At 37.6% G+C, this 22127-nt stretch overlaps 1 protein-coding gene across 6 annotated transcripts in view; it reads left to right on the top strand.

Annotated features, from left to right (window-relative positions):
- Ankib1 (ankyrin repeat and IBR domain containing 1) overlaps positions 1–22127 on the top strand; it is a 93112-nt gene that overhangs the window by 50907 nt on the left and 20078 nt on the right. For all 6 annotated transcript variants that reach the window (XM_021190256.2, XM_029535608.1, XM_029535604.1 and 3 more), the window contains 5 exons: positions 3255–3463; positions 4711–4799; positions 9635–9779; positions 11778–11944; positions 15083–15171. In XM_021190256.2, the coding sequence (XP_021045915.1) occupies positions 3255–3463; positions 4711–4799; positions 9635–9779; positions 11778–11944; positions 15083–15171 (699 nt within the window). The remainder of the gene's footprint in view (positions 1–3254; positions 3464–4710; positions 4800–9634; positions 9780–11777; positions 11945–15082; positions 15172–22127) is intronic.

Genomic DNA, 22127 nt, shown 5'->3' with positions numbered 1-22127 from the left:
TGTTACCTTATCAAGTTTTTGATTAACCTAAAGTTATGATGATTTTGTTCTGAATTTGAGAAGTTTGATTGCTTGGCTGGTTTGTTGATTGGTTTGTGGTAAGATCTTGTTGTGTAGTCTAGGCTAGTCTTAAATTTACTGCCTCTCCAGTACTGGATCACAGTTGTGTACCACCATGCCTGACTTATCCTACATTTCTTTGTGTTTTCTTCTTTTTTGGTGCTATTACTAAGTGATCAATCCTTGTAGCCTTTGTATGCTAGGAAAGATCTTTACCAGTAAGCTACATCTCAAATTTCAGTGTTATGATAAAATTTAGTTCATTTTTACAAGGTATGGGTTAAAATGATAAATAATTTTTTTTGCATGGAGATTTGTCCTCTACTGAAAACTCTACCCTTCTCTGCTTCACTGCCCTTCACCTAAAACTTCAGTTGACCACATGTATGTAGATTTCTTGCTTCGCTTTTATGTTAGCTTACAGAGTAAGAGGTTTTATTATGATACTTTTTAAAGAATTATTTATTTATTTTATATATAGGAGTACACTGTAGCTGTCTTCAGACACATGAGGAGAGGGCATCAGATCCCATTACAGCTGGTTGTGAGCCACCATGTGGTTGCTGGGAATTGAACTCAGAACCTCTGGAAGAGCAGTCAGTGCTCTTGACCACTGAGCCATCTCTCCAGCCCCATTTATGACACTCTCATTCATAATTCCTTTCTGTCGATCCTCCTCCCTCCCTCTCCTCTCTTTCTCCTGCCACCCATAACCATTGTAGTCCCAATAGTCCCCATAGCTCTGTGTTCTAAGACCCTCCCTTGTTTTCATTAGCTTTTTCCATCTCACTCCCTTTCTATTTCATGTCATACCCATATTATTTATATATCTAATTTATATATAAATTAGAGATTAGGACCTATGTATGAGAGAACATGCAGTGTTTGTCTTTCTAAATCTGGATTACTTCAGTATAGTAATTTATAGGTTTACCAATTCCCTGAAAAGTTTATAATTTAGTTTTTTAATTTAATTTGCAGATAAGTAAAATCTGCAAAGTGTGTGTATGTGCCACATTTTTATTATCTCTTCATTAGTTCATATATATGTAAGCTGGTTCCATTTCCTTATTTTGTGACTAGAGTACATAGATAGGCAGGTATCTCCGTGGTCTGTAGAACCCTTTGGATATGTGCCGAGAAGCTGCGTCAGATGTGGTGATTTTATTTCCAGTTTTTGAGAAATGTGCATACTGATTTGCATAATGGCTGTACCATTGAACAGCCCAGCTGTCAGTGAGTGATGATTTCCAATTCCCACATCCTTCTCACTAGCATTCATTATTGCTTTATTCTTTAGTCATTCTGAATAGAATGAGATTGAATACCAGTGGCTAAAGATGTTCAACAGTTAAAAAATTTGTGTTGACCTTTTGATTGTTTTGAGACCTGTGTTTTTGGCTCACTAGTCTATTTTACTGGCTGGCAGTTGGGGAATAGGGTGGTGTTTAATTATATATCCACTAAAGGTTGTCTCTTGTTCTCAAGTTGTCTTTTCACTCTACCAACAATCCCTATTTACGCTTTCTTTTAAAAGTCAAGAATCAGTTTTCATTGTGTTGTACTTTTCTCAGTCTTAGAAATGTAAGTACTTGTTATTCTCTTTGAACATGCTGGTGTTATAAGTGACCTTTCTTAGTTCTCTACCACTTTCCTGTTCCAAGAGTAAGTTATCTAGCTGGTCTTGTGGTATATGTCAGCCTGTTTGTTTTCTAATACTTCACTGAGTTTGGCCTTATTATACAATACATAGTTTTACCAGTGCCAGATTAGCTTGATTTGCAGTGTACTCTTTGTCTAGTAGACTGAATGTTTCTATTCAGTATTCTTATGCAATTATCTTGCATTGAATGTGAATGGACCATTATCATCTGTGATTAAATATTAATGAACCACTACTGATAAAACATATCTCTTTTCCTGAAATCTAAATCAGATTGCTTGGAGAGCATTTTAAAAAGCAGGTAACTTTTTAAAATGCCGTTTCATACTACTAAAATGAAGAAAAGAGAGATAGTTACTGTATGTGGGGTTCTGTATATACTAAGGAAATGACAGAAATTATAGACAGTATTTTCTGGTATGCTGGGCATAAGAAAAAGGAAGTAGAAGCAGAACAGTAGGAAAAAAGGCCATAACCTTTTAATAAATTCTACATAGCTTCTAATAGAACTTTTAAAATTATGTTAGTGTGGTGTGTGTGTGTGTGTTTTCTTTATCTTCATCTGCTGATCAGTACCTAGCTTGAGTCCATTAGCTGTTGCAGTTAGTGTTAAAACAAACATGACTGTCCAGGTATTGCAATAGTGGGCTAACATTGGTTCTTGTGAATCGTGGTATGACTAGATTGTGTCGTTCTCTTTTACATTTGAGGGGAGGGGCACTTTTAGTATACTTGACAGTGTGTGGTGATGGGGAGAGAGAACACACTCTTGGAACCCCAAAAAAGATTTCAAGCCTCTTTCTGAGCTTGGGTAAGTTAAATAACTTCCCTGGGTCTTACTTTCTTCAATTTAAATAAAAACTGAAAACATTATTAGGAAAAATAAATTAATGTATATAATAAATGTTTTAAATATATATATATAAAACCCCAAGCAAAATTTTTGAATATTTTAGCTTGTTAGATTTTTTTTTTATTTTTATGACTCTAGACTTTATAATAACGTTTTCACTTGACCATTTTATAAATATTCACATAAGGAAGATTATCTGTTCTAAATTAATCCATATTTAAGCTAAGTTAATTCACTAAAATTTTATTTATAACACAATTATTTTGGAAGTCCTACTTTCAGACCCTTTACCAAATGACCTTTAGGAGTATGTAACCATTTTACAACTAAAGACCACGTGGAGGCCATTGAAAAATTATGTTCTAAAAGAGAAATTTGGCTAAATTAAACCTCTACCAAAAAATTAGTAAATTCTAAGTAAAACATCTACTTAAAATAATAGTAGAAATTACTAGGAATTCTGATAACATTCTTAACATATGGTATTAGTAATTGTAGTTTAAATCCGTTTTAAAATATTACTGACTTTGGTCTACCAAGACATGCCTTCATAAATACTATTATATAGAATAAATTCTATGATTTTTAACTTTTCATTTATACTGTTTCGGTTTTTTGTACGTTTCAAACAGTGTAATTTCTGGGTTTTCATAGATATCTGTTTTGGATTTCCTAAAGATTGGGACAGGGAGAAGTTGCTTGAAGCTTGGATGTCCAATCCGGAGAACTGCTGCCAGCGGTCAGGGGTGCAGATGCCAACCCCACCACCGAGTGGGTACAATGCCTGGGACACGCTGCCTTCCCCGAGAACTCCAAGGACTACAAGATCCTCTGTCACCTCCCCAGATGAAATCAGTCTGTCTCCTGGGGATTTAGATACCAGTTTGGTATGGCTTAGTATACTTCCCATAGCTTTTAGTCTTTCACCTTTTAAACCATGCGGTACTGTCCTGTAGAGTGGTTGGTTGTATTACTGTAACTGAATTCCCTACCTTGTTTTGAAGGTTTGGTTATTTTTTTGCCTTTGTAAGTTCTTTCTACTATAGGATGATTTTGTGATCTCTGTATTATAGGTTGAAAAGCAAACTATTTTCTCACTTCAAAACGGTTTGGAAAAAACATATACTACATTTTTACCTAAAAATATTCAATGTATTTAAATAAAGCATAATGAAATACTAAAACTTAGTTTATAGTATATATCTTAATCTAAAATGAAATTTTTAAAGTAATTTACTGAATGGCAATATTGTAAAGCGTTTATAATATATTGTGATGATCATATGCGTGTTCTAGCAAAGGTTCTGAGTTCATTCAATACATTTTCTTAATAAATGCTTCTCCTTTAACAGGCATCAATCAGTCCTGCCCTTGTATGCAATAAACAAGCAGCACCCTGCTGCTGTGCTGTGAAGGAGATTATGATGCATTAGACTGCTTTAGCCACTTGAAATTTGCAATAAATAAGAAAGCTTCTCTTTGTCTACTGTAGGAACCATTTGGGAAGGCAAAATGCTATTTCTGTAATTCACATTTGTAACAAAGTTTGCTTCCCCTAAATCATGTTAAGATACCATGGTTTTATATCAGACTTATTTTTGCTTGAACACTTTACCTTGTGTGTGTGTGTGTGTGTGTGTGTGTGTGTGTGTGTGTGTGTGTGTGTGTTAGGGGTTGAGGGGGGCATTGAGTTAAGAGATGCTGGTACTTGAACTCAGGTGATCAACCCTGCATGAGCCACATCACCAACCCAAGGTGCCACTCTTAAAATCCTGAATTGTTGTGTTCAAACACAAAGTTTCTCTGTTCCTGGGTACTTTCCACAGTAAGCATAGAATGAAAGATACTGTGCTGAAATGGTTACTTTGTAGCATGCCATGTGATCTTGACCTGAATAGATGCTAATGCTTTATTTCTTATACTTTCCTTTCCTAGTGCTCAATGCTGATTAATAGGTAAACTTAGTTAAATGAAAAATATAAAAAGACAGTCAACCTTGTAGCTTTGAAACTTTTGAATTTTTAAGATTTATAATTACTGTAATATTTTTGTCTTTGAACTATTGAACAAAATTAATGTATTGCTTCTCTTCAGAGTATGACCCTGTTAAGTCATTTTTCTTGTCCATCTCCAGTGTGACATATGTATGTGCAGTATTTCTGTATTTGAAGATCCAGTGGATATGCCCTGTGGACATGATTTTTGTAGAGGCTGTTGGGAGGCGTGAGTACATGAACAGCTTGTTCATCTCTTACTAATTGATAGCACTTTGAATTTGGTAATGAAATGGTCTTCAGTGTTTAATGATGCTGATTATTTGTATTGGTTTTTGAGTTACACTGAAATGTACTGTTTCACAAAGAAGGAATATTTTTGTCTTTCCTTTTTGACATCAAGGGAAGTATAACTAAATAATTGTATTAGTATTTTCTTTTATATTACATATAATATAAATTTCAGGTGTACACCTAAATAACAATAATCAGTTTCTATCTTATATCGCAAGAATTTTAAGCATTGGTGGTCTCTAAATTTTTTAAAGCAAGCAGAAGTAAGAACTACAGATAATGAAATTCTTTTCTGTTAAAGTCAAATGCTTACACTAGAGATTGGGTGCGTGTTACAGTAGAAATTTTTCTTCTCATGCTTTTCTCTCATTTCGTCTTTATAATCTGTCTTAGATTTATATATTCTCTTGTCTTACCTTGAACTTTGTGAGACAGTTTTTGAAACAAATGCAGATTAGTATAAGTGAATAGTATAGTATCTTACTGTCTCTGGGGACTTTTATTTAATGATTTAAGCAAAATATGTCATAAGTATCTTAAGCAAGTCTCTAATACTAATTTTTTCATGGAGTATTGGGTTCCAAGTGTAGGGATGTGGGAAGCATTGCATGAATGAGGTAGCAAAGACTTGGTGATTTGCTGTATTTGTTTTTTGTATTGTTTTATTTACAGTTTTACTGTAATGCAATTGTTATATATCTACCTATACATTTAAAATAAATTACTTCATAAATTGAGACATGTGTATACCATGGAACTATCACAACAATCAAGATAATAAGTGTCTCTATTACCTTCCCAAATTTACTCATTAGGGTCCAGAGTGGGTAAAGTGGTTGCCCAAGCACTGGAAACCAAGCTCATGTCCTAGAACACACATACTAGCAAGCACTTATAGACCCATTGTTAGAGGCAGAATCGTCTGAACCCTGGAGCTCCTTGTCCAGCCAGTCTAGCCTCATTCTTAAAAACTAGCACTCTAGCTCCATGGCAGTGAGAGGCTCTACCTCAGAGGCACTATCCTGAAAGGATACTGTTTCTAGGATAACACCTCATGTCATCTGGCATGCTTGCACGTGTGCGCATGCGCGCGCGCACACACACACACACACAGACACACACGCACACACTTTTTTTTAAAAAATTTTTTATTATTATTATTTTCTTTATTTACATTTAAAATGCTATCCCAAAAGTTCCCTATACCCCCCCCCCGCCCCTGCTCCCCTACCCACCCACTCCCACTACTTGACCCAGGCCTTCCCCTGTGCTGGGTCATATAAAGTTTGCAAGACCAAGGGGCCTCTCTTCCCAGTGATGGCCGATTAGGCCATCTTCTGCTACATATGCAACTAGAGACACAAGCTCAGGGGGTACTGGTTAGTTCATATTGTTGTTCCACCTACAGGGTTGCAGCCCCCTTCAGGTCCTTGGGTACTTTCTCTAAATCCTCCATTGGGAACCCTGTGTTCCATCCAATAGCTGGCTGTGGGCATCCACTTCGGTGTTTGCCAGGCACTGGCATAGCCTCACAAGTGGCCGCTATATCAGGGTCCCTTCAGCAGAATCTTGCTGGCATGTGCATTACTATCTAGGTTTGGTGGCTGATGATGGAATGGATTCCCAAATGGGGTAGTCTCTGGATAGTCCATCCTTTCATCTTAGCTCTAAATTTTGTCTCTGTACCTATATCCTTTCATGAGTATTTTGTTCCTTGTTCTAAGGAGGAATGAAGCATCCACACAATGGTCATCCTTCTTGGTTTTCTTGTGTTTTGCATAATGTATCTTGGGTATTCTAAGTTTCTGGGCTAATATCCGCTTATCAGTGAGTGCATATCTAGTGACTTCTTTTGTAATTGGGTTACCTCACTAAGGATGATATCCTCCAGATACATCCATTTGCCCAAGAATTTCATAAATTCATTGTTTTTAATAGCTGAGTAGTACTCCATTGTGTCAATGTACCACAGTTTCTGTATCCATTGCTCTATTGAGGGACATCTGGGTTCTTTCCAGCTTCTGGCTATTATAAATAAAGCTGCTATGAACATAGTGGAGCATGTGTCCTTATTACCAGTTGGAAGATCTTCTGGGTATATGCCCAGAAGAGGTATTGCTGGGTCCTCCAGTAGTACTATGTCCAATTTTCTAAGGAACCGCCAGACTGATTTCCAGAGTGGTTGTACAAGCTTGCAATCCCACCAGCAATGGAGGAGTGTTCCTCTTTCTCCACAACCTTGCCAGCATCTGCTGTCACCTGAATTTTTAATCTTAGACATTCTGACTGGTGTGAGATGGAATCTCAGGGTTGTTTTGATTTGCATTTCCCTGATGACTAAGGATGTTGAACATTTTTTCAGGTGTTTCTCAGCCATTCGATATTCCTCAGTTGAGAATTCTTTATTTAGCTCTGTACCCCATTTTTAATGGGGTTTTTTGAATTTCTGGAGTCCAGCTTCTTGAGCTCTTTGTATATATTGGATATTAGTCCTCTATCAGATTTAGGATTGGTAATAATCCTTTCCCAATCTGTTGGTGTCCTTTTTGTCTTGTTGACAGTGTCTTTTACCTTACAGAAGCTTTGCAATTTTATGAGGTCCCATTTGTCAATTCTTGATTTTACAGCACAAGCCATTGATGTTCTGTTGAGAAATTTTTTCCCTGTGCCCATATCTTCGAGGTTTTTCCCCACTTTCTCCTCTATCAACTTCAGTGTCTCTGGTTTTATGTGGAGGTCTTTGATCCACTTAGACTTGAGCTTTGTACAAGGAGATAAGAATTGATCAATTCTCATTCTTCTACATGGTAGCTGCCAGTTGTACCAACACCATTTGTTGAAAATGCTGTCTTTTTTCCACTAGATGGTTTTAGCCCCCTTGTCAAAAATCAAGTGACCATAGGTGTGTGGATTCATTTCTGGATCTTCAATTCTATTCCATTGATCTACTTGTCTGTTGCTGTACCAGTACCATGCAGTTTTTATCACAGTTGCTCTGTAGTACAGCTTANGGTCAGGCNTGGTGATTCCACCAGAGGTTCTTTTATTGTTGAGAATGGTTTTTGCTATCCTAGGTTTTTTATTATTCCAGATGAATTTGCAAATCGCCCTTTCTAACTCTGTGAAGAATTGGGTTGGAATTTTGATGGGGATTGCATTGAATCTGTAGATTGCTTTTGGCTGAATGGCCATTTTGACTATCACACACACACACTCTTACATGTACCTGCACATCTTTCTGCCTTCCATCCTCCTCTCTTCACCTTCCCTCACCCCTGAATATGTATACAACAGACTGATCTGTGTACTGGTTTCATTTGGTGTACTTTTTATGTTTTCTCAAACAATATGAAGCAAGACTTCACTTTGAGGGAAAGAAATGCTTTTCAAAAAGTCAAAATAAATAGGTATACCTGTTTGTTTTAGATTTTAAACATAGACTAGACTTTTAAATCTAATGGGATCAAGTCAGCATAGCTAATACAAGTCAGTTAATTCACAAGAGGCAAACTCACAAACTAAAGCAATTTTTGGCACAATTCTTGAGCAGAAAATCTTCTCTGGGTATTTAGTTTTAAAGTCTTAACTATATTATCTGAAGGACTGTTAGTTAGGTTTTACCATTGGTGGTTGTTGGACTTGGTTCTGATGTGAAAATTGACCTTCCCTGTGAATTCCTTGGATTTTTTTTTTAACCTTTAATGACCTTCCTCATATAACTAGTATCATAGATCTTTCCCCTAGCCAGAAAGGGGGTTTAGTAAGGTTTAAATTCTGTTCTTATTGTTTTCCTTGATATTATACCATCTACTTAGCATTCTCCACCTGACCTGTGACAGCTCTTGTCAAACCAGACACTAGTAAAACAAATTGAATAGTTGATATATTGAATTAAAAAAATATTTTAAAATTAATAGCAGTCTGCAGGAGACTGATCGCTTAACAAGTAATGGCATTTGCTTGAAAACCCCATCTGTTTCCCTTTTACCATTCCCTCTGTATTGTCACTGTAGCCAGATGCTTTGAGGCATCTGTGCCAATGACTTAGAAGGAACTTATTCTTTCTACCCACACAAAGACATTCTTCCTAATAGTAAGGCTTAAGCCTCATGTCTAATAGAGTCTAAGTCTCCCTTGTTTTTTTCCTCTGTTCCTAAGTAGAGTGAAATTAATAAACAGCACAAAGGAAGAAGATGATAGAGAAATCAACATTGTTGATCATGATACCAGGCAATTATAATTTAGTTACTTGCTTTCCATTTGTTTCTCTAGAATTGCTAAATACTGTATAATCCATAGCTAGGAATATATCTCAGTAGAAAGCTTGGCTAGCATGCATGAGTTCCAACCTTAGTATCATTTAAACCTGGCCGGCTTAGCACATACCCATAATCCCAACAGCATATATGAAGTGAGGCAAGAAGACCAGAAGTTCTAGGACACTCTCAGTTATATAGCAAGTTCAAGACCCTCCTAAGTACATAAGACCTTGTCTCAGGGAAAAAAAATGCATTTAAATACAGATGTAAAAAGTTTGTTTCTTACTTGTCCATAGACTATATTACATAACAATTACAACACCATATGCAGTGTCTGGCAGTGTAAGAGAAGAAGAGTAAGCCCAGGTCTTGGTGAATACCATTGCACCATATAGCTCTCAGTGTTATTTTAATTATACTCTCATAGAAAATATTTAAGAAGAAAACATTCTTAGTATGAATGAATAACTTACATCCTCTTCCTTTTTTCTGTCAATTGACATTTTAATAGGTTTTTAAATTTGAAAATTCAAGAAGGTGAAGCCCATAACATTTTCTGCCCTGCATATGAATGCTTTCAACTTGTGCCTGTAGATGTCATAGAAAGTGTAGTTTCTAAGGAGATGGACAAACGATACCTACAGTTTGATATTAAGGTATGGTACAGTGTATTGAGCCTGTGTTTTATTTCTAAATGTATATAGGAATGGTGATAAGTCAAACGTTGAGCCAAACCAGCATTTTGTGTGTATAAAAGGCAAAGTGAAACAACCACCCCCCTCAAAGAAAGCTGTTGTCCCTTTTTTATAACTGATTGATGAAAATGAATTTCAAAGTACATATTTTCATGGAAACTACTCTTTCCCTAACAATATTTCATACTCCTGAGAGGAATATTTACAAACAAAATTTTAACTTGAAAATTAATCATTTTTATTCCAATTAATAGCTTAGTATAATAAATTATAATTTTTGTCCTCTATTCTCTGTTTTCATTTAGTAGTTAATAAGAAACATGAAAATATTATGTAACTTAAAGCTTTTATTTCAGTTGCTTTGTGTAGATTTCTCCTACTCTAAATACTATTGCATAATCTTAAAAATGTCTTTGGTATAAGCAGTATTATAATAATTTTTTATAATATTGTCAAGTTAACATTTAGAAATTTAGTATTAAAATATAACATAATCATATATAAGTTTCTGCTTACGGTTAATCAAAAAAATAACACAAAATGTTGGCAAACTGCCCCGAGCCTCCTGGACTGGAGTAGGTTGAAAGGAGATAAGAGTTGCACTCCAGTGTAACTTTAAAGACTGCTAGTCTCTGGACATTTTAGCTCTCTGACTGTATTAAATGCTGTTGATAACTTCTAAAGGATCTTAAAAACGCTCTTGCTCATTCTGAGGGTTAAAGGACACTTAGGCAAAAGTGAGTTTAGCTTTAATTTCTAAGTTCTCTCTGAAAAGTTTACTATGGAAGTTCTCTAAGAAAAGGGAGACAGTATCTAAGAAAAGGGGATAAACGGAATGAAAAAAAGTGGGACAAGGAGAATGCTAAAGGAAGGAGGATAAAGAGAGCTATGCTCTCCTCTCTCTGTCCTTAGTACTTACACATCTTTCAGAATACATGAGCACATGGTAAAAAGTTCATCCCAAGATTACACATAAATTCAAGTCATAAATCATACATGAAATTAGAAGTTTACAACAAAGAATGTTTACGTGCATATGCATTAAGAGTAATTATCTGGCTAAACATTCATCATCTGTCACTAGCACTACAGGTTCCTGAAAAATTAAAAGCCATAACTAAGTTTTTACTGAAATTTTGTACACATAAGCCCAGTCAATAGTTTATCTTCTGTCCTAGCACCTATAATAAACCATAGTTCCATTTTTGTGACCTTTGGTTAATGGTTTTACAACCTTTTGGAATGTGCTCTGAGTAATAGATTCCTGTTTGCTATCTCGGAAGTAATTAACTTGTGACACTAAAGACTGGCAAAGTTCTCATTGTGATTTTGACTATCAGAAAGGATTTAATAGGGTTATTATTAAAAGAGCTTAATAACTACTATAAATTTAGGAATTCTTATAGGATCATCATTAAGATTTAAGAGATCATCTAATTGCCTATATAGCATCACTATAAGACAGAAGATCTTCATTGTTCTGCATAGATCTCAAAAAGGTGGGCTAATACCTAGTGAGTGTTATATATATTTGATAATAACAGGAAAGCAGATTAATAGCAGGGGTCTTTCCTAAAATGAATTTCTCCTGAGCCTTGCCAGAGCTCCATCAGAGATTTTAATCCAAGGTGGACCCATCTCAGGAAGATCACCTTCTAATTATTAGGTCGTTGGCTCCTGACAGCAAATCATTTTTAAGGTAGACATTTTTTATGCAGACAATTGCATTTTTACCTTACTATCATTTACCTGGTTTTTAAATGAAAGAAAAAAAGGATTTGAAAATCATTCTATTACTTAAGGTAATAGCCACATTTTTGATTCTGAAGTATCTATATTACTTTTCAGTACTGTTTTTAGTGTTTTTCTTTTATTTGCTTTTAGTTGCTGTAGAAATAACACTCTTTTAGAATTTGCAGCAAAAATCATTTCTTGTTTTTTATTATGATTTTTAAACAGGCCTTTGTTGAAAATAATCCTGCCATTAAATGGTGTCCTACCGCAGGCTGTGAAAGAGCAGTCAGACTGACAAAGCAGGGGTCAAATCCATCTGGGTCTGACACACTCAGCTTCCCATTGCTAAGAGCCCCTGCTGTGGACTGCGGCAAAGGACACCTCTTCTGCTGGTTAGTATAAGAGGCTGGAATCAACCTTAACACTTTGCTGACAGTTTTTACAGATACTTTGAACCTCGAATCAGGTGTTTAAATTATAGTGTACTTGGTACTATTTTTAGTAATTTAAGAAAGTGTAATAAATAATTCATAACTGTTGTGTACATATTACCACCATACTGAGTCTTATTTAATGTGATTATATTATTTACTTGAATTATTTTCCCAATGCTGTGGATTGCATACTGTCATATCCATGTTATCCATAAGTAAACTCCGTCTTAGAGACACTAAGTGTTGTACTGCTCAGAAGCACCAGAAATGGAGTTGAAAACCCACTGTTGATTCCAGAGACTATTTCTTTCTCTGTAATAACAAAATTGCTGACTGTAGGTTAGAAAGCTTATAGTTTCATGTCTTCATAAACTACAAGCCTTTGACAACTTTTCTAAGCCAAGGCTTCTTAGGATTACTAAACAGTCTTTTCTAGATTTTTCATCTTGGACTTCAGGTTCTCCCAAAATGAGTTCTTAGGTGACCATAAAGTATGAGCCTAGTTAAGAGCATGTGACTACTGCCTTTAAGTATATTGTATTTTGCTTAGCTTCTAGTGCCTCCTAAGTACTGAGTAAGGTTGAACTCATGATGAATTAATATTGCAAAGGATGTCACTCAGCATGCTCATTTAATTCCTTGTCCACTGTCCGACTATTCCCCATCCTACACCTCCTCCCCGCCCCCATCTCCACGGGGATGTCCTCACTCCCACTCCTTGCCCCACCAGACCTCTAAATGCTCTACTTCTTGATAAGAAATTTTTTCATCAAGTAGTAAAGCTTGAAAGTAGAAGGTTTTTCTTTTTCAGAGCCTTGGAGCCATTTTTATATTTCTACCCACAGTTGTGCATATTAGCATATCTTCAAGAAACAGACATTTCTTGTTTTGTTGATGTTAGTTTAACATCCAGGGTCAAAGACTTTTAGACAAGCATGTTTTTCTTTATAACCTCTTACCTATACACTTTCTTAGACATTCCATTGATACCTCTAGCCAAGATTCTCCTCTATACCATGTTCTATGGACACTTTGAGATACACTTTCAGTAGATGTCAGACAGCCATCACCGATTAAAAACTGTTTTTAGGTAGAAGGTATAGTAGTGCCTCCTTGTAAACTTAGGAGTCTGAGACAAGAGGATCACAGGTTTGAAACCAGCCAGTTATACAGCAAAACTACATCTCAGAAGAACAAAAATTCTTACGATATTAGCAGGACTATTTAGCAATCTAGATTATCACTCAGTTACTCTACCTAGTAGCCATTGTTACAGTACTTAGGTGGTCAAACCTCTTTTCTTGGACTTAGTGCTCAAGATAGCATTAAATAGCAACTGTGGCTCTCTCTCTCTGCTTTGCAGTCCTTGCTGTAGCTTCTTACAGGTGTCTCATTTTACACCCACTCTCAGTATTCATATGAAATAGACAAATTGTCATCACACCCTGAATAAAACCTCACTGACTGGGCTGGCTCCTGAAGCAGCCTTTGTTCTTTGGCTCTTAGAAAGGAAGAACTTCTGTCTCTGTCTAATGCCGCAGCCTTAGAGAGCTCTCTGTGCGTATCAGTAAGCAGTCACAGCCTTTTGAAGAAGGGTTTGGTTTGGTTTGGTTTGAAGATTCTATTTGCAAGAATTGGGTTTTCCTCCATGATTTTCTTTCACTTTACTCCCATACTATTATTGATTCTTTTAGAAGATAGTGAATGTGCTATTTAATTTCCAGGGGTGAAAAAAAAACTTAATGGAACTAATTTATATTTATTAGTTTAATAATAATGAGTTTCACTCATTTCTTATAGTTGCTTTAAATGTATAACTTTTTTATATCCTAGGATTTATTATTTCCTGCTTCCTTGAGATATAATTAACAGCTAGGCATTTTTTTTAATGAATGGTGAGAAATATAGATTCTGCATTCCCACGTGAATTCTCAAGCAGCAAATAGGAACATTGTTTCTATCCATGGCCATAGCATGTACTGTTTACTGCTGGGCTAATAGAGGTGAGAGTCTGTGTGCTAGGAGTAGTGAAAGTTTGCAGTTGTCACAGATCTGAGTATGCATGTGATCACTCGTAACACATGCACTTCTGTTTTACATGACCCAGCAATTTTGAGTGCCTATTAAGTTGCACTAACTGCAGCTAACACTTCTCACCTGTTTGTTTTTAAGAGAGGGTTTATCAGTGTAGCCTGGTGGTCCTGGATCTCATTCTGTAGACCAGNCTGGCCTTGAACTCAGACATCTGCCTGCCTCTGCCTCTGCCTCTGCCACCGCCTCCACCTCCGCCCCCACCTCTGCCTCAGTACTAGGACTAAAGGGTGCATCACACACCCACTCTCACTAAATCTTACCTTTTTTCAAAACTTTGGTGACCCCTAAAGACCCTATGACTCTGACACAGCTCTCCTCCCTCTTTTTCTCCCCAGCAACCATTGATAACTGTTGCTTTGTTTTACTTCTCTGTGAATTGGCCTACTCTACATTTAGTGGCAGTGAAATCCTGCAGTTTTTATCTTTTTTTATCTGGCTTATTTCCCTTAAGAGAATGAAGGTCACTTGTTCGAGTACTTGTTCCCAAGCTGACACGCTATTTAGGGACATTGTAGAGCCTCTCTGAAGTGGGCCCAGATTGAGGAAGTAGGTTGTTTCTTTGTAACTGGTGGGACCCCAGTCTCCATACCTTCCCCACTGTGATGATGAATATCTGCTTAAACCATATGCCAAAGTTAAACCTACCCTTCCCTAAGGTACTTCTGTCATAGTGTTGCTTTGTTACAGTGAAGAAACAAGTAGTAATACTGTACCTAACGTGAAATTATTGTTAGATGATAATTCTGCTTCACTTTATAGAAAACTACCAACCTGCTCCTCAGACAGCTGCATCAACATTACCATTTCCATCAGCAGTGCCCAAAGATTCCAGTTTTTAAGTTCTCTTTGGACTCTCATTTTCAAAATCTCTTGAAATACTTCCTATCATATTTGTACCTTAATTTTTTCAATTTTAAAATTGGATGCATGTTTACCATCCATGTTTTTTATCCACATAGTGATGAGGAGTATTTTCAATGGCTTCTCTGTTTTGTCTCTTAGGGAGTGCCTTGGTGAAGCACATGAGCCTTGTGACTGCCAAACATGGAAAAATTGGTTACAAAAGATAACCGAAATGAAGCCAGAAGAACGTGAGTGGAATTCTACATAGCTGTGCGACATATTTCCTGCAGGCAATCAAAAGATAATGTTAGAGTTCTCATAATCTTCATTTAAGAGGAATAATTTTACTAGTGCCAGGCCCCATGTTCACCCTGGCCTCGGAAGTGGGTTTATACAGGGCAAAACCACAAGCATATCTTCACTTTTAACAAACTTTTTAGCCTAAGGTACAACTGAAGGTCATGTTTAACCTTCCCAAAAAGCCCTTTTCATCCTTGAGTGAGCCAACTTGTTTTTCTGTCCTTCGAAAGATGAAATTTATGCTCTGTAGTAAGAAAAAAAAATGAATTTCCCTGAAACTTTCAGTTATGAATAGGAAATCAATTTTATGCTACTTTGATGTTTTATATATTTATTTAAATATTAAAACTTCTCTTTTTCCATTTTCTTAGAATTTTTTTTTCATGAAAATAGATTCTTCGCTCATATAATGCATACTGACTCCAGATTCTTTTCTCTCTACTCTTCCCAGCCCCCTCCCTCTTAGATTCTTTTCAGAAAGGAGCAAACCTACCCCGCCCCAACAGAAGCTACTCTAAGACAAGGCCGTGAGGCAGCCCTGTAGGAGAGAAAGAAAGGGGAGACACACTGCTCCCACTGTACCCCAGCCTAAACAACCCAGCGTGTATAGGCCCATGCAGGCCCTGTGCTTGCCCCTGCCATCTCTGTGAGGCCCTGAGAGACCTACTCACTTGATTCAGATACTGAGACTTCTGTAAACACATTACCTCTGCTCTGGGATAGACAGGATACAAAGTGATGTTAGTAATCCCATTTTGCAGATGAGACGGCACTTAGATTGAGTGGCATAGAGCATATTTCAGGAGATAGAATAGATTTTCTGAATTTCTGAAGGATTCCTTTTTACATTCTTCCCAGTAGCAATTTCTGTGTTTAAAAAATGAATACATTTTACTTTAAAGTAATATAATCCAAGATTTCTTCTTTTTTAGATAGTTGAGTTAGTTTGAAGTCTTGCAAATCAGGATCAAGAGTTCACTTGCTGAACCTATGCTTCAGAGCAAAGCACGTAATACAGATGATGTGAGCCTTTAGGAAGGGCAGTGAGCAGGAGAAGCTGTCAGACTATATTGTTAGCCTATAACACATAGTTAAGTAAACATGAGAACAACTAACTAGGAGTGGAGGGAAATAGATCACAGGGTCTTCCTGAAAGATGAACTATGAATTTGAGTGTGAGCTTCTCTGCAGACGCAAAGGTAGGTTCTAGGCATTAGTGCTTGCATCAGAGTATCAGTTGGAGAGAGAGACTGGCAGTGGGGAAACCTATGGGCTTGGATTATGTGAGAGTACTGTGCATCCTTGAGGTTCATGATGTCTGAGGAGTTGGGATGTTACTTGTTCTTAATAGAATAAGCCATGAAGTACATTATTTAAATGAGATATAAAATTATCAAGCATTTTTATCAGATACTAGTAACTGTAGAAGGGTAGCTTTAAGGACAGATAGACCAGTGTTTAAGAAGTTGAGCTTTTGTGTCACAAGCTAGACCATTATACCATTAGTCAGAGTTAGCAAATTCAGATAAAGGAAATGCCTTCTAGGAAGAAGAATGGTCCTTGACATACACAATTTGAATGTGTGGTAATCACAGGATAAGTGGTTGAAGATGTCCAGTGGGATTCTAGAAGTGCTTGCCTCAAGCTCAGTAGAAATATTAAGAATAGTTAGTAATTTATTTTAAATGCTGTCTTCTTTATTTAAGTGTTGTTTGTATTAGAATGTAAGGTTTAAATACCATGCATTTATGTTTTAAATAGTCATAAATATTGTGAGAGTATTATTCTTGTGATGGGTTGTAGGGGAGGGGAAAGATGGAGTCAGTCATCTCTAGGAGAGGGTGACAAATTTGTTGTGTGAACTGAATACTGAAAACCATGTCAGTGTTCTTATGGAACATGTTAAGGGACAGGGTGAAGTAGCTTTGTAAAGCATGGCATAGTCGACAACCACAAATTGAGAGCTGCAGTGTGGGCTGGCGCAGTGAGCAGTGGGGCTGTGCTGATCAGTGTTCAGATCAGGGTCAGGTGAAAGGAGTCTAGCAAGCCTGGCTATAGAGGCACTGGACAGAGTATTAATAGACTGAGGACTGTGAGATGCATACTTAGGTTGCTCAAGCCATGCTGTAGCCGACATGCTAGTATATGAGTGCACCCTATCTGAGACTACTGCACAATATCCAGATGAGAGAGAGGCTCTGAGGGTGTAACAAGGTGAGTGATTCAGGTGGGCTTAAGTGGCTAAGGAGTTTTAAAAAGTTCAGTGCAGTATCATTGTTTTAAATCTAACATGTTTCCTAGTTGCTTAGAAAATTGCTATGCTACAAGATGTAATTAGTCTAGCATGCATACTAGTTTATTCTAAAACAGAATATGGTCCAAGGATCTGGTTTGAAATGTAAAGCAAGTATTGGGGCAAAATATTTTGAAAGGACTTGTATTAGTTACTTTCTATTGCTGTGATAAAGCACCATGAGCAAACAAGAGAGGAAAAGTTTTCTTTGTGCTTAGGTTTCCAGAGACTTAAGTGTCCGTGATGGCATACCATGTCAGCCAGCACCAGACATGGCAGCTGAAGCAACAAGCTCAGAGTTTGCATCATGTCAACAAGCATGAAGCAAAGACAATGAACTAGGAGTGGAACAAGGCCTTAAACTCTCAAAGCTTATAGCCAGGGACATACTTCCTCCAGAAGGGCACTCCAGCTAAGCTTCCCCAAACAGCACCACAAGAGAGACATTTCCCACTGAGGGCACCACGGGAGACTTGCATGTTACTTGTGCAGTAGAAGTTGAGAGGTGCAGCTTTCTTCAGTCATCACCCATGCTTATCTGGCCTTTCTGGTGACACAGATCACCTATGCTTCTGTAGCTGATCCCGAGTAAACACACTGGTCCATCAAACTGTACCTGGGTATGTAGTATTATAGGCTACTTTGGTCTAATATTGTCTTTCTATTGAATACAAATAGACAGCCCATCTCCCAAGGAAACATGTAATCTGTTCTGTAACCATCTCATTTGGCTTTATAAACCTTCACTCACATAGTTTGTTACATTTATTGAAGATGCTGTCTTTTTTCCAGTCTGTATTTCTGCTTTCTTTGTCAAAATCAGGTGTTCGTAGGTATGAGGATTTATGTGTGGGTCTTTGATTCCATTGGTCAATGTGCCTGGTTTTGTGCCAATGCCATGCTGTTTTTATTACTATAGTTGTGTAGTACAATTTGAGGTTAAGAATGGTGATCCCTCCAGCAGTTCTCTTATTATTTGGGATTGTTTGGGCTATCCTGAGTTTTTTGTGTTTCCCTATGAAGCTGGAAATTGTTCTCACAAGATCTGTGAAGAATTATGATGGAATGTTGATAGGGGTTGCCTTGAGTAATTATGATGGAATGTTGATGGGGGTTGCCTTGAGTATGCAGATTGCTTTTGCTATGACGGCCATTTTTACTATGTTAATCCTGTTGCCACATGAGCATGGGAAAGTTTCCATCTGGTGATATCTTCACTTTCTTCTATTTTCTTGGTTAGAGTTACTATCGGGAGATTTGTAATTAGTATTACATGTTGTATCATGTATATGACCAGATCTCTGTTCAGCCCAGAAAGGGTGTCTATGACAGACTAAAGATCCTAAGTGAGGTAACCCAATCACAAAAGAACACACATGATATGCACTCACTGATAAGTGGATATTAGCCCAGAAACTTAGAATACCCAAGATACAATTTGCAATATACATGAAACTCAAGAAGAAGGAAGACCAAAGTGTGGATACTTCCTTCCTTCTTAGAAGGCGGAACAAAATACCCATGGAAGGAGTTACAGAGACAAAGTTTGGAGCTGAGACTGAAGGAAGGACCAACCAGAGAATGCCCCACCCAGGATCCATCCCATAAACAACCACCAAACCCAGACACTATTGCATATACCAACAAGATTTTGCTGACAGGACCCTGATATAGCTGTCTCCTGTGAGGCTATGCCAGTGCCTGGCAAATATGGAAGTGGATGCTCACAGTCATCTATTGGATGGAACACAGGGTCCCTAGTGAAGGAGCTAGAGAGAGTACTGAAGGAGCTGAAGGGGTCTGCAGCCCTATAGGAGGAACAAAAATATGAACTAACCAGTACCCCCGAGCTCGTGTCTCTAGTTGCATATGTAGCAGAGGATGGCCTAGTCAGCCATCAATGGGAAGAGAGGCCCTTGGTCTTGCAAAGATTCTATGCCCCAGTATAGGGGAATGCCAGGACCAGGAAGTGGGAGTGGGTGGGTTGGGGGAGGGGGCATAAGGGATTTTCGGAGAGGAAACTAGCTAGGAAAGGGGAGAGGATTTGAAATGTAAATGAAGAAAACATCTCATAAAAAAAAAAAAGAAAGAAACAGTTTCACCCAATCAAGCTTAGTGAACCAGTGGTTTTATTGGGATTGCTTATAGGAGCATGGAGGGTTCAAAGGCAGCTGTATCATGAGAAAGTTCACCCCAGTTTGCCATGACTTAACAGCTATGTTCCTGGAGTTCCTTCACAGCTTGGAGACAGCTCAGCTGGTTGGAAAGCCTTTTCTCCCCAACAGCTGTTACTTCTGCTATAACCTTGGGGACAGAGCTTTGTGAATCTTGTAACTTTCAGGAGGTCCCTGAGCCATGTAAATTTCCTCTTCTTCCTGAATTAGTTGCCTTCCTCCAGAGGTGGTGTTTCATTTACCATATTAAAACTGAGTCAGTATTCCAGGCCCACAATAAGTTTCTATTCTGGAAGGAGGGGTAAAAGCCAAGGCTGAGAAGAGGTTAGTGGTGAGCTTTGGAAAAAATACTTTTGCACATGATAAGGATCAAAGAAGAGTAAGATTAGCAAATGGGGTGCATAATATTTCTGTTGGCCAAATGCAAATTTAAAAACTGTTGAATTGTCTGATTAAGATTTTGATTCAGAAAGATGGAAAATTGGGAAGAATGTTAGGAAACATAATATAAGAAGCAATGGTCACCTCAGAAGTACCTAACAGAAAGGAACAAAGCCCGAGCTCCATCGAGAATCGCAGTGTCCAAGAGAAAGAAAAGCCTAGGTGTTTTCTCTCCCAACTGTGTCACATCCAGGGCTTAGGATGCAAGCCAGTCTGTGTAAGTCTGTATGTGTTATCCACCAAGGCTGACGTGGACAAGAGCAAGGCAGCTCTAACACCAAAGCACCGCCCAGTCATCAGACCTGTAAAAGTGCGATGCTAAGGAAGGAAAGCCTGACTAAGTGGTGGTAAATGCTCACATATCCTGGTATTGCAAGTGCTTTTCTTTGTACCATATACCAGAAAATATAATAAAAGCACATAAGCACTTTTATGACAATTTCTTCCTAATTTATCCAGGCTGACTTGAAACTGATAAGCTGAGATTCAGGCACCACCACACTCAGCTCTCATAAGCATTTCTTTAAAACACACACACACACACACACACACACACACACACAAGTTCATGAATTGTTTTCTCTCAGGTCCAGGTTTCTAGTCCCAAATGGTGAAATTCAAAAGAAGCGACACAATCAAATTAATGAGAAAAGGTGTTAGAAATATACTAAAAAATCAGTTCAGAGGTATCCATATAACCAATTGATTAGTGTTTTAAAGCACTAAATTGATTCCCTTCTGTTTAACCAGTGCAAGAAGTAGATATACTGTGTGATAAAATGGTAAATTTATACAATTTATACAATTTAAAGATAATTTATATATTCTTAAATGATCGGTGGTAGAATAGAATTCAAATGGTTTATTTAAAACCAATCTTTAAAAGCAGCTTTCAAGTGTGTGTGTGTGTGTGTGTGTGTGTGTGTGTGTGTGTGTGTGTGTGTGTGTGTGTTGGTCTGTATACAAGTGTGTATACCCACTATATACATTTTGGTTCTACGAAATAGGTTTAGATTGTTATATTCTGGCACTATTAAATGAAGCTGATATTTCTTAACACAAGAGCCTAGCACATCAAATTATTAAGAAAACAAGATCAAGTAATACATGAAAGTGAGGAGTTAGTGGAAGACTTTGAAAGTCAGTGGAGCTAGGAAGGCTCACTGGACAGACATGTATCACACGTGTCCAGAAGAGTGGGTAAGGGGACTGAGAGTAGAAGGCTTTTCCCACAAGTTTTATTGTAATAGTAATTGGTCAACTTCTAGGTATAATTGCCATCATATAACCCCCTACAATAGAGGTAGAAGCAAGCTTTCTCCAAGAGTAGAAGCGAAGTATTGTGTTGTGCACCACACAGCGGCTTTGTTTGAGTGGCTTTGTGCTGTATTTATTCCAACAATGAACAATACGTTCATAAGAATATGCTAGAGCCTCTAAACTAAAAATAATGTTGATGTTGAAAAGAGAAGAAAGGCCCCTTCTTTTAAACAAGAATTGGGTGTTTTAAATATGTTTAGATTTTACTGCATTGCCTCCACAGCTTGGCCACAGTAGCCATACTAAGTTCCTTCTCAGACATCTGTTCTCACCAAATGATGTGAGTTCTCCTGCCAACCATTTTCTCTCAACGTAGAAACTGATGTGGCCTGACCACCTCACTACTGCTGTTACCTCTCTTTGCTGTGTAGAATTAAAAGCCAGTATTTTGCAATTAACAACAGGTGCTGTGGTATTGTGGATACAAACATATATATGTTTCTTTCAGGGTCAGTGCAGCTGCTAGGTTCCATGGAAAGGCTACTCCTAGTACCCAGCCCCTCTGGTTCATATACAGAGCCACTTCCTAAGGGTCAGTCATCCCTAGCTGCTGCCCCGCTTTTGTCATTTCATACCTGTGGGTTGGGTAAATGTTCCTTTCAAACAGTACAGCTAAAACCTTACTGTAGCTTCTTTTAGAAGCTGCATGCAGTTAGAGCCTTGACTTGAATGGGCC

The sequence above is a fragment of the Mus pahari genome, chromosome 2 (genome assembly GCF_900095145.1).
Source record: "Mus pahari chromosome 2, PAHARI_EIJ_v1.1, whole genome shotgun sequence".
Classification (NCBI taxonomy): domain Eukaryota; kingdom Metazoa; phylum Chordata; class Mammalia; order Rodentia; family Muridae; genus Mus; species Mus pahari.
The sequence above is the reverse complement of the archived record's forward strand: the minus strand, read 5'-3'. Positions and strand labels throughout refer to the sequence as shown.